Genomic DNA, 16294 nt, shown 5'->3' on the forward strand with positions numbered 1-16294 from the left:
TCTTTCATCATTGCACATTCTTGCTGTTAAGCTGTATACAATATATTCCTGGTTCTTCTTGTTCCACTCAGCACCAGTTCATGTAAATCTTTTCATAACTTGTTCAGCCATTTACCAATTGATGGGCATCTACTCGTTTTCCACTTCTTTGCTACCATAAAAAGAATTGCTATAAACATTTTTGCACATATGGGTCTTTTTCTCTCCTTTATGATCTCTTTGACACACAGACCCAGTAATGGCACTGCTGCATCAAAGAGTATGCACAATTTTATAGTCCTTTAGGAATAGTTCCATATTGCTCACCAGAATGGTTGGATCATTTCACAACTCCACCAACAATGCATTAGTGTCCCAGTTTTCCCACATCCCCTCCGTATTTTCATTACCTTTTCCTGTCATTTTAGCCAATTTGAGAGGTATAAGGTGGTACCTCAAAGTTGTTTTAATTTGCATTTCTCTAATTAATAGTGATTTAGAGCATTTTTTCATATGCATATCAATGGCTTTAATTTCATCATTTGAAAACTGTCTGTTCATATCATTTGACTATTTGGGGAATGACTTTTATTCTTATAAATTTGACACAGTTCTTTATATATTTTAGAAATGAGATCTTTATCAGAAACACTGGCTATAAAGAATTTTTTCCAGCTTTGTACTTCCCTTTTAATTTTGTTTCTGTTGGTTTTGCTTGTGCAAAAAATTTTTAATTTAATGTAATCAAAGCTGTCCATTTTGCCTTTTATAATGTTCTCTAGTTCTTCTTTGGTCACAAATTCTTCTCTTCTCCAAAGATCTGATAGGTAAATTATTCCTTGCTCTCCTAATTTCTTTATAGTATCATCCTTAATGCCCAAATTATGTACTCATTTTGGCTTCATTTTGATATGGAGTGTTAGATGTAGGTCTATGCCGAGTTTCTGACATTATTTTCCAGTTTTCCCAGGAATTTTTGTCAAATAATGAGTTCTTATTCCAGAAGCTGGAGTTTGAGGGTTTATCAAATACTTGCTTACTATAGGGCTTTTGATTAATGTGTCATGTGTATCTATTCCACTGATCTATCACTCTATTTCTTAGCCAGTACCAAATGGTTTTGATGACTGCTGCTTTATAATATAGTTTTAGGTTTGGTACTGCTAAGCCACTATCCTTTGTATTTTTTTTCATTAATTCTAAAAAGGTGAATGTTGAAAATTATCTTTGCATGTTATTTTAAAAATAAAAATCTATTATTAAAATTTTTTAATTAAAATTTGTCATGCAATTGGAAAAATATAAATTATTTAAAAAGAAAAAAAAATCAACCGTGTTCACAAGATTAGACTTCTTGCCAGGAAGTGGAAGGAGAATAGGAGGACAAAGTTTTAACAAGGAAAGTAATTTCCGTTTATTCATGGTTTTAAAATTTTAATCAAATTCCTGCTACAAAGAAAGAAAATGAGATATACAGGATACAAAATGACATATAAAGATATACAATTTAAGAATTATAAATCAATCAGTAGAAAAATTAGACATTTCTCTTTATAAACAAAGTAACAAGGTCTCTTCTTGCTGCCTTTAAAAGTTTCTTCAGTAGTTGCTCACTTTAAAATCACATTACCATATTCTATTTCTGTCCCCCAAACTCCAGAGCAGACTGATGACAAGACCTCCCATAGCTGCACAACTAGCTTAAGGAAAGAGCTTGTGAAATTTGCTTACAAACAATCCATACTTTTATGACATTGGTTTAGATCGACTTTAACAGGTTAGACCAATATTCAACCTTCCCATTCTAAAGTAACATTCTAAATTAAGATTCTGAGTTATCACTCCTCTTTTTTCAATTCCTCAGGGACAAAATGACCAAAATCACACATGGACAATCTTCTAGTTCCTTAGACATCCCAAGCTCACCTACCATCCCCTAAAAGGTTCACCATTTATCAGGTCCACAAAAATCTGAGGACATCCTCATTTCTCTGGGCACTGACCAATCAAGTGATGAAGCTTAAAAGCAGTTAAAGCCTTAAAATTACACATCAAAATGTACTTTTAAGTTTATCCTAAATCCTGGGAAAATTTAATAGCTAGTGGTTTTATTTAATTGTCATGTGGTTATCATATAGTCCAGAGATAGCAGAATCCAAGGCAAGGATACATCATTTTAATCCTAACCAACTCTATCTAAAAAGGCAATTATGCCAGGCTCATGTAGGGGTAGCCAATTTGTATCTTTTTAAAAGCTCCAAGTCATCATCATCATCATCATCATCCTCATCATCATCTAGTCACATGGCACCTTAAATTTTCCAAAGTACTTCACATATATTATCTCATTTAAGCTTCAGATTCTATGAGGTAGGTACTCTAGACATTATTATCCCCATTTTACAAAAGGGAAATTAAAGTTCACAATAGTTCACTGACTTACCCATGGTCACACAAGTAAATAAGTAAATGTAAAGGCAGGATATGAACTCAGGTTTTCCTGAGTATGAGAGTTACTCTATTATGTCTCATTGTCTTTCTAAAGAAGATAAGAATTTTAGTGTCCCTTTGGGGAATGTTTTAATTGTTACTCAACTTTTCTGAAATAGAGATTTAAACCAGGTGTTACAGTGAATAGAGAGCTGGGCCTGGAGTCAGGAAGACATCTTCCTAAATTCAAATATGGCCTCAGATACTTACTAACCATGTGACCCTGGGCAAGTCATTTAGCCTTACCTGTTTCCTCATCTGTAAAATGAGTTGGAGAAGGAAACGACAAACCACTCCAGTATCTTTACCAAGAAAACCCCAAATAAAGTCATGAAGAACTGGACATGTTTGAACAACAACAAAATTCACCCTCCAAAGTATTTTTTGTTCTTTTTATCTTGCTATCTTTTTTCTTTCCTTTGTTTCTCTATTTAGTCTCTAGGTTCTCTCATAGTTAGTGGTGATATGAGAGTAGACTGAGGATTGCTGCAGCTCATTCTCCTCTCCTCAATACAAAGACCTAAGAGAGTGCTTTGTTCTTTTTTATTACCCATCTCCATACACCCACCCAGATACTCCCATTTAAAAGAGAATAATTATCAGAAAAGCCCATCTTATCCATTGAGTGACTCTCAGAAATTCTAGCTGCATTAAGAACTTATATCTTCTTTTAGTTCTCTGGGACACTGGAAGTCATACATGGATAAAAGATAACAACTAAAAGATAACAACTGGAGGACACATATCAGAAGAGATTGTGAGTATGTTAATTTCTAAAAACTGTTCTTAAAGGGATTGTTTCCCAGAAAATATGCAAAAAAGGATTTGTCACACAAAGAGATGATACTGTCACTGGTCTAAGAGGTACACTGGATCTCCCACTTTGATTGTTCCTGGATCTTCCAGGACATAATACTGTCCAAAGAGAGGTGACTTGCCATATATCTTTTGGTCAGAGGGATCACATTGTCGATAACTGCAAAAAAAAAAAAAAAAAAAAAAAAAAAAAAAAAAGATTATTTTGAATCACAAATGAAGTGGACATTCCTGAAATCAGTTCACTTAGATAGGTACCATGGATCCTCTTGGCATTCTGGAATGACTGTTTTCTTTGTGGTTAAGTGTAGCTTTTGAATAATACACAATTTTATACAATATTTGTTGAGAAATTACCAAAAAGTTACATGTATATTTATTATGCTATATATTACTATAATAACATATACATTACATATGTTTGTATACATAGACATATATTGCTATTATTATTATCATTATTACCAGTGTTACACTGGGGGAATTCCCCATCATTAAATGATATTATTATTACTCTATCTAAGGGAACAGAGTATTGGGGAGAAAAATTTTAATTGTCATCTGGAAAAATTTAACTATCATGGCTAAGAGAGAAAGGACTAAGAGAATTTCTTTACTGAGAAGCTGACTGAGTTAACTGTCATCTTTGAGAAAGATTGAAGAAATATTTTGAAATAAATGAGTTGATTTTTTATCCTGTGATAAAGATATTCTGAAAAGAAATCTGGAGAGCTTTTAATTTTCATCCTGAGAGCCCTGAATAATAAACTTCTAGTTCTGATGTCTGTTGAGAAGGTAGTAGTTGAAGTTTATGCTTGGAGATATCTCTAGCTATGATTTTTCTCAGTTAATACATTGCTGAAATATTTAAATATTATCTTTCTATTATTTGTTACACTGTTAATAAATTGCTTAGCTAGTACCATCAATGTTTGTCAGAGTCTATAAGAATAAGGTTTTATGTTGAGATGAATAAAAACTTAGGAGAAAAAAAAAGATTTCTTTGATTTGTTTATAAATTGGGTAGATAACTGATTAATTAACAAGAGAAATTGTGCATCTCTATGGGGAAATTTGTGAATTGCCTTACGACTTTAATATTTATAAGAAAATGAGTCAATGGGAGAGAAATTGGTGATTGATTTGGTTGTTGACTAGAATAGTTCACCACACCCCACACAGTCTACGTGAACATTGTTATCTCTAACCCTATTATACACATACTGTTACAATGTCCAAATGTATTGTGTTTTGTATATATTTTTGACAGCCAAGGAAGTAGTCTATCAACTGGTATTCCCCATTGTGTTACATTTACTATTCATATGAATTTGATGTTTACAGAATGTTTTGTTACAGAGACATAAACATTGACTATGGGTAGAAATGTTATACCATCTTCAGCAGTCCTTTCTGCAGAAACTATGACTTTTATTATTGTGTCTTTCAGAGGAAGGGTATATATATATTTGCTGAGGCAATTGGGATTAAGTGACTTCCCAGAGTCACACAGCCAGGAAGTGTTAAGTGTCTGAAGTCAAATTTGAACTCAGGTCCTCCTGATTTTATGGCTGGTGCTCTATCCACTACACTAACTAGCTGCCCTCAGGTAGAAAAATATTAAAGAAATTAACAAATAGCAGGAAGAGATGGGTAAGAATTGGTGAGGTTGTGTTCTAATGAATATATTGTCCATCTAACAGGTGAAATCTCATTGTCTCTAAACCCATTCAAGAGGGTTTAGCAGTCAAATCTTCCCCAATTTGACTCCACTTTACTTTAATAGACCTATCTTTTAGAACTTCCATTCCCTTACACAATGGGTACTTCCAAGCAAAGTAGGCTATTCGTTTTGCTTTGCCCTAATATACTTTACATGTTCTCGATGCTGCAACTTCAAATTATTCCCATGATAGCCGATCTCCATCCAGTCTCCAACTATTTTATTCATTCAATCTTTCCAGTCAATTTCCATCTAAACTACCCATCTTTAAAAACCTATATTAAATATCACTGCCTGCATAAAGCCTTTCACTTCAACTGGAAGCAAATTCTGCCTTCTCTGAATTTCCATATCACTTTACATCAATCAGATGGCACTTATCACTAGTTCCCTTGTATTGTTGTTCCCCAAATTTATCTTCCCTAATGAACTATAAACTGCTTAAATACAGACAGTGCCTTGAACATCTTCGTATCCCCCATAGTTTCTCTTGTACAGTGCCATATGTTTAACAAATAGCCATTGAATGAATAAATTAATGAAATTTAACATTACAAAAACCTAAAGTAGAGAAAGAGAGAGAATGAGAAGGCTCCAGTAAAACTGATATAATAAGAGAAAGGGAAAGAAAGATTGAAAAAGAGATAGCCAGACAGATAAAGATGGAGAGGGATAAGGAGGGAGGTAAACATAAAGAAAGGCAGAGAAAGAAACAGTAAAGGGAGGGGTGAGAAACAAAAAGGGTGAAATTCTTTCCTTCAGTTTTTACTCCAACTCAAACCCAAATCCACTTTCCTAAAGGAAATTGTTTATACATAGCAATAACTCTATTTCACCATAGAGGTTGGGTCAGCAAACCAAACATTCAAACCCTATGACTAAACCTTTTGAGATAGTGGATAGGGAGGGGGAATGAAGAGAGGAAGGAGTGTTACAACAGCTTATTCCTAATTTTTGTCTTCAAATTTAAAAACTTGAATGAGAAGACGAATTAACTATACCCAAAAGCTACCTTATGTGAATAAATTCCATATGCCATGATCAATTAACTCAGCCTACCTAATCTGTTTCATGATAATATCACAGCCTGACAATATTTTTCTGTTATGATCCTGAAGAGTCTATGAGGCTGGGAGCCCTTCTGGTCTGCATCACCTGTCAGTAAGATGGCTAAGCCAGGATATTCTAGGCATCTATCACTTTGGGGCCCACTCCCAGAGATAGAGTCCCTTTTGCTTAAAAGTTTCTGTTTTAGGATTATCACAACAGTCAAATTCTGCTGACTTTGAGATCTCCTTATTGAAGTTTTTTTTAAGAGAATACTACTAGTAGTTAGGAGATCTGAGTTCTAATTCTGACATTTCCACTATATGAATAACAAGAAAAATCACTTCACTAACTAGTTAGCAGAGTGCTGGACCTAGAAACAGTAATGTTTGAATTCAAATCCAGCCTCAGCCCCTTCCTAATTGTATGATTCTAGATAAGTTACATCACCAATGTTGTCCTCAGATTCTTCATTTATAAAATGGGAATAATATACAATAGTATCTACTTCCCAGGGTTGCTGTGAGGATCAAATGAAATGATATTTTAGAAAATGTTTTGCAACCCTTAAAAAACTCTAAATGCTCACTATTCTTTTGGTTTCTACATCTGTGTGATAAGGAGAGTACTCCTTCTAGTCTTGTCCTTTCTGTTGTATAGTTACAAATGAACAAACCAGCAACTTCTCTCCAGTTTGTCATGCTTTACATAGCTTCTTCTAAGGCCTCAGTGGAGAATACTTGCTAGGAAATAGCTTGGCTTTTTAATAAAGTCAGTCATTCATTTAAAAAAAGTTTGGCTTCTTAGAATCTTCAACTCTCCCTTCTCACTGCCAAAAAGTCAATCTGGATTCACCAACTCAACCCCTAATGTCTCCAGCCAACATACTATTAGTCCTATTCTGTATTTTTTTGATTGGCTCTGTAATTTCATTGGTAGAGCACTATACTCAAGAAACTCCTTTTTTCCAGTTCAGATTAGCAAATATTCTGTAACTTAGAACCAAAGAGAATTGGCTATTCTGTATTACTAATGAGAATTGCTGTTCCTGCTGCCTCATCCTCCCAGAAAGCCCTAGTAAATGCTGCTTAGAGCTCTCAGTTTTTCCCATAGAACCTAGTGTACTACAATAAAGGTACTAATTCTGGAAGAAGGATAGTACAGTTTGAAAAAGCACACAGTTGAGAAAAGCTGAGGGATGGTGGGAAAGCTCTACCCAGCTGATCTTTCAGGGCAGCTGAAGCCTTTGCACTCTTTCCCACTGCTTCTACAGAAGTAGCTTAGCTAGGAAGAGGATGGGATCATGTGGGCTTGGGTATCTGCTTCACTGAAGTGGGGAAGGAGCTGAAACTCAACCCATCATGTGCTAGTGTTTACTTTCTCCTGGTCATCCTAGGATCTTCACTAATTCTGCTATTACCTCACCCACAGTCATTCAGCTCCCCTAATCCAGTTTTAGCCTCACTGATGATTTTGCAGCAGAATGACAAAGTGAATAAGAGTAGTAGGCTTAGAGTTAGGAAGACATCTTTCTGAGTTCAAATTTGGCCAGCTGTGTGACCCTGGACAAATCACTTCCTCATCTATAAAATGAACTAGAGAAGGAAAGCAAACCTTTCCAATGTCTTTGCTAAGAAAACCCTAAATGGAGTCACAAAAAGTCAGACATAATTAGAAAATAACAACAAAAAAAATGATCTTTTAGGATTATAGGATTTTATTTCATGACTCTAGATTCTAGATTACATGTTGCTTTTACCTACATTCTCCCATAACAGCACATCTTCATAGCACATCTGTGTAGTAGGAAGAACAAGTAATATTATTATGTCCATTATACAGATGAAAAAATGAAGACTCAGGGAGTTTTTCAATTGCCCAAAGTCACATGACTACTAAAAAGCTAGAACTTAGCCAGATTTTCTGACTCCTGATTCAGAATTCTTCTCACTACATCATGCTATTTCATAAACCAGTAGTCTTACTGGGTATGTGGGTACTGAGAAAGTGTTTCTAAGGCTAGCTTATTATTAAATCATTCATTCATCAACCAGCATCTATTAGGTGCTTACTGTATGCACTCCACTGTAGTGTGTGCTCTAACTCTCCTTTTATACCTGCTAATTCATTAATCCAACATCACCCATTCTTACACATATATTGCTTTATATGATCTTATATATACTATTTATATATGTTATATAGCTCCCATATCAGAACTTGAGAAGAGCTATATCATGTCTTCTCATCCAGGATTTTATTGCTATTAGGTAATTCCCACAACATCAAAGACGCATTGTGGCCTAGTACAAAGCTTCTTAAACTGTGGGTTGTGACCCCATATAGGATTGCATAACTACATATGAGGGTTGTGAAAAGTCTGGCAGCTATAAAAGATCTCTGAACACCAAATGACCAAAAAATTAATTAATAATCAAACACGTGATGCTTGCCCATGTTACATGGAATGACTTTCCTGCAGCCTTGGTTCTGGATACACAACATGAACAATTTTGCACCATGTATACGTGAATGCTGCCAGAAACACTTCAGCTCAGACTTGAGATGGGGTCCAATCGCATGAAAATTCCTGGGCAAAAAGGAGTCTTGAACAGAAAAAAATTTAAGAATCTCTAGCCTAGTAGAAAGTTCATTCAGCGTAGGGTCAGATAAGATTTGTGTTCCATTCTCTCTTCTGACAATTACTAGCTTCGTCACTGTGGACAATTGTGAAACTCTTCTCAGTCTTTTTTCCTGTCTATATGATATTATCTGCATGCATCTATAACACAAGGTGATTGAGATTCAAGTAAGAAAGTTGCACTTTGGAAACCTAAAATCCCTATATAAAAACAGCTAGCCATGGCTATTTCTTACATTCTAATACTTTGCCCACAAGACATCACTTGCTAGCAAACCCCAATTCCTGTTGTCAAGAAGAGAGGCTAGCCAGCTCAGATAGGGGAGTCTGAAAGCATCATTTCCTAAATAACTCAGACATAAAGGGCTCAAGCAAATGGCTCCCTGCTGCAAAAACAGAGAGTCTATTTTCTAACTCTAATGTTGACTTAGCTTCTCCATAATTTATGTGTGCCTACAGGGCCCTTTTCCCCCCCCAATTTATGACCACCTGTCTTAAGGGAGTATATAAATTACACTTATGACAATTTAAATCTCAGGAAGAGATAAGAGCGAGACACCTAGCTTGACTATGCTGTCTCAAGGAGCATTACAGGCAATTAGGCCCAAATTGTTGGAATATATGAACTCTTGTAACAGATCAGCACAAGGGCATCAGCTCCTGGTTGCACATTCTTATTGCATTTACCTTTGTGCCTGGAGTCAATTATCTCCCTCCAACACAAATGGAGGAAGAGCAGAAAATATAGGGAGATTTCACAGAGGGCTCTAGGAGCCATAGAGCTACGAGAATCAAAGTGAACTTTCTCACTCTAGTGAGTGAAGGTGACTGAGTGAAAGTACAAGATCATGCACCATCTGAGAAGAGGAAAGGAGGTAACATTTAAATGGTACAACAGTGAGTCTCCAAAGTGACTTCAGTGATTCATCCATTCCATCAGGAAGAACAATGTGAAGAAGCCAGGCTTTTCTGTTTAAAGGACCCTTGTTGCTAAGACCCTTTAAGAGAGTCACATAATAGAGACATCTAGGTAGTACAATGGATAAAGATTTAGAGAAGGAGAAAGACAAGGATGAAAAGGAGGAGAATGAAGAGAAGAATGTCAAGAAGGATGAAGAGGAGGAGGAGGAAAAGGAGAAGGAGAAGGAAGAGAAGTAGTAGTAGTAGTAGTCAGTGGTGGCAGTAGTAGTAATAGGAGGAAGAGGGAAGAAAAGGAAGAGGAGAAAAAGGAGGAAGAGGAGGAAAAAGAGGAAGAAGAGGAGGGAAAAAGTAACAGTAGTAGTGGTGGTAGTAGTGGTAGTAGTTGTAATGGGAGAAGGAGGAAGTGGAGAAGAAGAAAGAGGAGGAGGACAGAAGAAAGAGGAAAAAAAGGAAGAAGAGGAGAAAGAAGAGAAAGAGGAAGAAGAGAAAAAGAAGGAGGAAAAGAAGAAAGAGGAAAATGAGGGGAGAAGGAAGAGGAGAAAAAGGAAGAGAAGGAGGAGGAGGAGGAGGAAGAAGAGATTGGTTCGATGTTATCCTTTGTTCTTGAAGAAAATCGAAATGACATCAGCATGTTAGAATCAAGCTAATCTGTCTGACTATGACTGATCAGACCAATATGAGTGTGGAATGCTCTGCAACAGATAGGACATAAATAGTCCCTAGGAACATTTGAGGTAACTTCTCTAACTTTGCTTATCTCACTTTTTTTTCTGAGTTATTTCAATTCTGCTGTGCTCATAGAGCACAGCAACTCTCTTAATGAAGGCACACCATGCTGAGTGGTCCTGTGATAGTGTCTCCTATGTCATACAATGGATACTAAAGTTCTTAAGAGAGATTTTGAGAGTGTTCGTGTATCACTTTTTCTGACCACCTTATGAGTGCTTGCCCTGTGTGAGATCTTCTAAGATAATTCAAATGGAAGCAATACAGTTTTCTATGAAGGAAAGGAGAAGGGAGGAGAAGAGAAGAGAGGTGAGACAAGGAGAGGAAAAGAGAGATTTGGAGTCTGAAAACCTGGGCTTAAAATCTGGCTCCACTACTGTATATGTAACCCTGGCCAATTCACTTCTTGTGAGGTACTGTATCTAAAGCTTTTTGTAAACTATAATGTAATATATAAAAGTAGGTTATTGTTATTATTATTATGATTATCTTCAGGTCTGGTTTTCTCATCTAAAAAATTAAAGGATAACCCTAGTTAGTCCCTAGGATCCATTTAAAATCAAAACTCTTGTGATTGTAAGCATTAGGTATTATCTGTCCTGGATACATAGATCTAATATTTATAATATTAATAATATATATGTATGTAATATATAATAATATATAATATTATAATAATAATAATAAATCAGTTTTGTCATACCTTCGTAGGGTTTCCAAAGGTTCTTTCCTATTCATAATGCCAGTGTCTGGATCTACAGTTGTTAAAATGCATCTAAACAAAAGACAGCACACATTAGATTATAGCTGGAAATAAGAGACAGTATCATTTTTTTTCCAATGGATGTATAACACTTACCGGCCACAAGCCATTATTCTCTTCATCTCCACATCACCAATGAGTATTTCATTCCAAGAATCCTAAAAATTAAGCAAAATTCCCATTTATGGCATTATTCCTGAAGTATTTGTCTTGAAAACCCAGTACAAAAATTGCTTCTAAATTATTTAGCACAAAGTCACACAACAAAAATATAATGCAAACACCAGCTACAACTTACTTCTGTATAGTACAATTACATAATTTTTATAATTACAAAGCATTTTCATATACAGTATCTTCATTTATTTTTTGTTTTTTGTTTTTTATTTAATAGCCTTTTATTTACAGTTTATATGCATGGGTAACTTTACAGCATTAACAATTGCCAAACCTCTTGTTCCAATTTTTCACCTCTTACCCCCCACCCCTTCCTCCAGATGGCAGGATGACCAGTAGATGTTAAATATATTAAAATATAAATTAGACAGTATCTTCATTTGATCCTTGAAGCAACTCTATGGGTGCAAATATTATTATGCCCCTTTTACAGACGAGAAAATTGAGGATCAAAAAGGGTAACTAGATGGTGCAGTGGATAGAGCACCAGCCCTGATGTCAGGAGGACTTGGGTTGAAATCTGGCCTCTGACACTTAGCACATTCTAGCTGTGTAACCCTGGACAAGTCACTGAATCCCAATTACCTCAGGAAAAAAAGGGTAACAAATTTTTTAAAAGAATAACAGATTTGTCCATGATTATAGACATAATAAGCAGAGAATTCAGTACTTAGATAATACTTAGAATTTGGGGTTCTTGATTCTTAATTCAAAATTCTTTTCAGAATTAACAAACTGCCTTTCCTGAGAGAATAGAATATATCGATAGTTTTATTGTCCTTGTCCTGCCTTTGTTATATGCACTCTTCCCTACCTAACTGGAATGTCTTCTCCCTCCTTTTACTTCATCTCCTGTATGTCCAAAACCTGACAAAACTCATCTCCTTAGAACTGACTATGCCTATATGGCATAGGTGCTTAATAAATGCTTGTTTCCTATGTGAACGTTGGCAAATCATTTACTTTTTCTGAGCCTCAGTTTTCTCATCTTGGACTAAATGATCTCCTAAAGTTAATTGTAGTATTTTTGTGATAATAAAGAACTGGAAAAAGTTAGATGCCCATCAGTTGGGAAATGATTGAACAAACTGTGCCTCAAAAATTTAATAAAATATTACTGCACTAAAAAATATCATAATGAAGAATTCAAAGAAGAAAGACATACAAACTGATGCAAACTAAAGTGCAAAATAAAAAGAGGTAGGAAAACAATCACTACATAGATGTAAGTAGAAGGAATGACAAAATGAAAATTAAAGCTATGCAATTACAATAATAAAATTTGGACCTGGAGGAGATGTGAAAATTAACCTTCCTCTCTCCATTCTAGATACTATAGGTATGGAATCTTACATCCAATTTCAGATATAGTCTATGTTGTCAATAGTTCTGCTGAACTGCTTTTTTTTCTTTTTAAAAAATTTTTATTACAAGGGAAGGCTTTCTAGGAAAGGAAAAAGAAAGCATAAAAGGAATATTTCAAAAGTAAGATATGTAACATTTTTGTAAGCCTTAAAATGCTGGCTATTATTATAATTATATTCAAACAAAAGACTTCAAAAAATTAAATAAAAAAGAAAAATAGGTATGACGTGAACATGCTGAAAGAATAAAGAAGATAGAAATCAGAAATATAATGGGGAGAAAAAGGACAGCTACATACTACAAAGTCCATTAGCAATGAGTGCTGTATGCACATAGTATGATAGGGAGAGAGCTAGGTGGCTCAGTGCATAAGAGTACCAGGGTCTGAAGTCAAGAAGACTCATCATCCTGAGTTCAAATCTGGTCTCAGACACTTCATAGTGGTATGATGCTAAGCAAGTCACTTAATTCCGTTTGTCTCAATTCCCTCATCTGTAAAATGAACTAGAGTAGGAAATGGCAAACCACTCCAGTATCTTTGCCAAGAAAACTCCAAATGTGGTAACAAAGAGTTGGACATAACTGAAACAAGTGATCCTCAAGTATGATGGGGCAAAGACCATATTCTACAAGTGATTTAAATGTTCACCTGGATTTTTGGCTTTTTATAGATCTTTCTGTTAACAATTTGAAAGCCATGGCTTATTACCATGAGAAAGAATATTTTCTCAAAACATGGCCTTAATTGAGCTAATGTGCATGCTATATATACACTGATGTGTATATTGCTATACTGGGGATGAGGTGGGGTGGGGGGGAGAGGAATCAGAAAAATTATTCCTTTTTTTTACTTCTTATACCAGAATTATGAGAGCAACCATTTAGTAAAGATCTGCCCTATATAGGATTTTACCACATGAGGGCGATGTGTTCACATAAAATCTGAAAGCTGAAGCAAGAAACTAATAAAAATCATAGGCATAGGGACTGGATCTGTTTTTATTCATATAAGAAATATCTGGTAGAGAAAATCCTAACAACTCAAGAAACTATTTTCTTAGCAATTCACTATGTTAAAGGGTTGACTAAAACATTTAATCTACTTACCTGTGGACCTAGCCAGTATAAGTCACATATGGGACTTGAACTGGGTACTCTTGGCTCCATGGCCAGCTTTCAATCTACTGGGCCTGAACTCAAGAAAACCTGAGTTTAAATATGGCCTCAGACACTTACTATCTGTGTGACCCTGGGAAAGTCATTTAACCTTGTTTGTCTCAATTTCCTCACCTGGAGCATGCAATGGCAAACCATTCCAGTTCATTGCCCCAAAACCCCAAATGGGGTCAGGAACACTCAGATATGACTCAATCAGTTGAACAACAAAAATCTATCACCTTAATCTGAATTACTTCCCTTCATTTCTGTGTTATCGCTTGCTATGATAAATATATTTTTTCTGTTATCTGTGATTATCTTTTCTATAACAAGCATTTAGCTGGAGAGGAGCTAATATGATTAAGATCAAGCTGTTATCTTCCCAGACTGGGATAAGATTGCTTCCTATCCAGAGCAACCAGATAAAACCGAAAGCATCATATCACTAGATTTGAAATATCTGATAACTGATAGATAAAATTCTAGTCTCATATTCCTCTCAAAGAAAGGAAAGCAAAGGAATGACCATCTAGTTAGAATAATCTTCCTTTTTTCCATAAAGGCAAAAGAACTAGCCTTTCTTGGGGGAATATTAACCATTTCAGATCTCTATAAATCTGTCACATGTACCCTCAGTCCCTGTGTTCCAACACAACTGTTACACCCAGGTAGAGAAGTTCAACTATTTATAATATAAATTTTTATTTATTATAATTATTATTTTTATATAAATATAATCCAATAAATATATATTAAGTATTTATGATTGAGGCAGCTAGGTGGCTCAGTGGATAGAGCACCAGCCCTGAAGTCAGGAGGATCTGAGTTCAAATGTGACCTCAGATACTTAACACTTCCTAGCTTTGTGACCCTGGGCAAGTCACTTGACCCCAATTGCTTCAGAAAAAAAAGTATTTATGATTTATAAAAACTTAGTTTCTAAGTACAAAAATAACTAGAATATAAGCTAAACTATAAGTGCCATAACGGAGGTGCAGAGAGTAATCATTTTCACTTCTGGCTAGAGTAATCAGCTCCCTCAAAAGAGGGAACAAATAAGAACTAAGCCTAGAAGAACTTCAACTGGGAAAGTCAGGTGGGTGGGGTGGTATATTAAGGTAGCAATAGCAAAAACAAAAAATATAAATAAACACAGTTTTGCTGCACAGTATGGCTTATATAAAAAACAATAAGGTAGATGAACCAAGAAGATAAAATTGAGATCTGAGGGCCATTTTGCAGAAAGTCTTGAAAACTCAGAGAACAAGTACTAATTGCATTCTTACACAAGCAACAAATAAGCCCTGCTATATAAATGTGACCACACGGGGGCAAAGTTGCTATAGAAACTGAATTGAAGAAGCTGATGAGAAGACAGGTGATTTGTTAGGCTAAAGATTCTGGATTAAATTTTTTTTTTCTTCCTGCTGAGGTAAGTGGAGTTAAGTGACTTGCCCAGGGTCATACACTTAGAAAGTGTTAAGTGTCAAATTTGAACTCAGGTTCTCCTGACTCCAGGGTGGGTGCTCTATCCACTGTGACATCTAGCTACCCCTTGGGTTTTATCTTTTTTTTTCAATATATTTTATTTATTTTTGGTGGGATTTTTTGTTTGTTTTATTTTGTTTTTAATGGCTTTTTATTTACAAGTTATATGCATGGGTAATTTTACAGCACTGACAATTGCCAAACCTTTGGTTCCAATTTTTCCCCTCCTTTCCCCCATCCCCTCCCCGCCGGTGGCAGGCTAACCAATACATGTTAAATATGTTAAAGTATAAATTAAATACAATATAAGAATACATGTCCTAACAGTTATTTTGCTATACAAAAAGAATCAAACTTTGAAATAGTGTACAATTAGCCTGTGAAGGAAATCAAAAATGCAGGCACACAAAAATAGAGGGATTGGGGATTCTATGTAATGGTTCATAGTCATCTCCCAGAGTTCTTTCCCTGGGTGTATCTGGTTAAATTCATTACTGCTCTGTGGGAGCTGATTTGGTTCATCTCATTGTTGAAGATGGCCATGTCCATCAGAATTGATCATCATATAGTATTGTTGTTGAAGTGTATAATGATCTCCTGGTCCTGCTCATTTCACTTAGCATCAGTTCATGTAAGTCTCTCCAGGCCTTTCTGAAATCATCCCTTAGGTTTTATCTTGAAGATCATGGGGAATGGATGCAAGATACAATGAAAAGAGCAATAAACTTGAAGTGCTGAATTTGGAGTCATTGGTCCTGAGTTTTAATCTCAGCCCAAGCCAATGAGCTCTATATTTTACTACCTGTGTGAGCTCAGGCAAATTACAGAACTGTTCTAATGCTCAAAAGTAAAATGAAGTAGTTGGACAAGATTGCTTCTATGGTTCCTTCTAGTTCTATAATCTTATAATAGTTCTCCAAAAATTATATTGTCAGTTTTCATTTAAGATTACAAGTTTAGTGACTCCGAAACATAGTTTTGAAGCTAGAAAGAACTTCTG

General features: G+C 35.4%; 1 protein-coding gene across 3 annotated transcripts in view; it reads right to left on the reverse strand.

Annotated features, from left to right (window-relative positions):
• Nucleotides 1-1391: 1391 nt before the first annotated feature.
• Nucleotides 1392-16294, reverse strand: part of LOC116423382 (mitochondrial amidoxime-reducing component 1-like) — a 42366-nt gene continuing 27463 nt past the window's right edge. Inside the window, exons 5-8 of one of the 3 annotated variants that reach the window (XM_031967086.1) lie at nt 11203-11264; nt 11047-11118; nt 3317-3445; nt 1392-1667 (exon numbers count right to left, since the gene is read on the reverse strand). In XM_031967086.1, coding sequence (XP_031822946.1) covers nt 3319-3445; nt 11047-11118; nt 11203-11264 — 261 coding nt within the window. In that variant the 3' untranslated portion in view covers nt 1392-1667; nt 3317-3318. Of the gene's footprint in view, nt 1668-3214; nt 3446-7745; nt 8838-11046; nt 11119-11202; nt 11265-16294 lie in introns of those variants that run through there. The other 2 variants (XM_031967085.1, XM_031967084.1) reach the window with 2 other exon arrangements.

Source organism: Sarcophilus harrisii, chromosome 4, assembly GCF_902635505.1.
Source record: "Sarcophilus harrisii chromosome 4, mSarHar1.11, whole genome shotgun sequence".
Taxonomy (NCBI): Eukaryota; Metazoa; Chordata; class Mammalia; order Dasyuromorphia; family Dasyuridae; genus Sarcophilus; species Sarcophilus harrisii.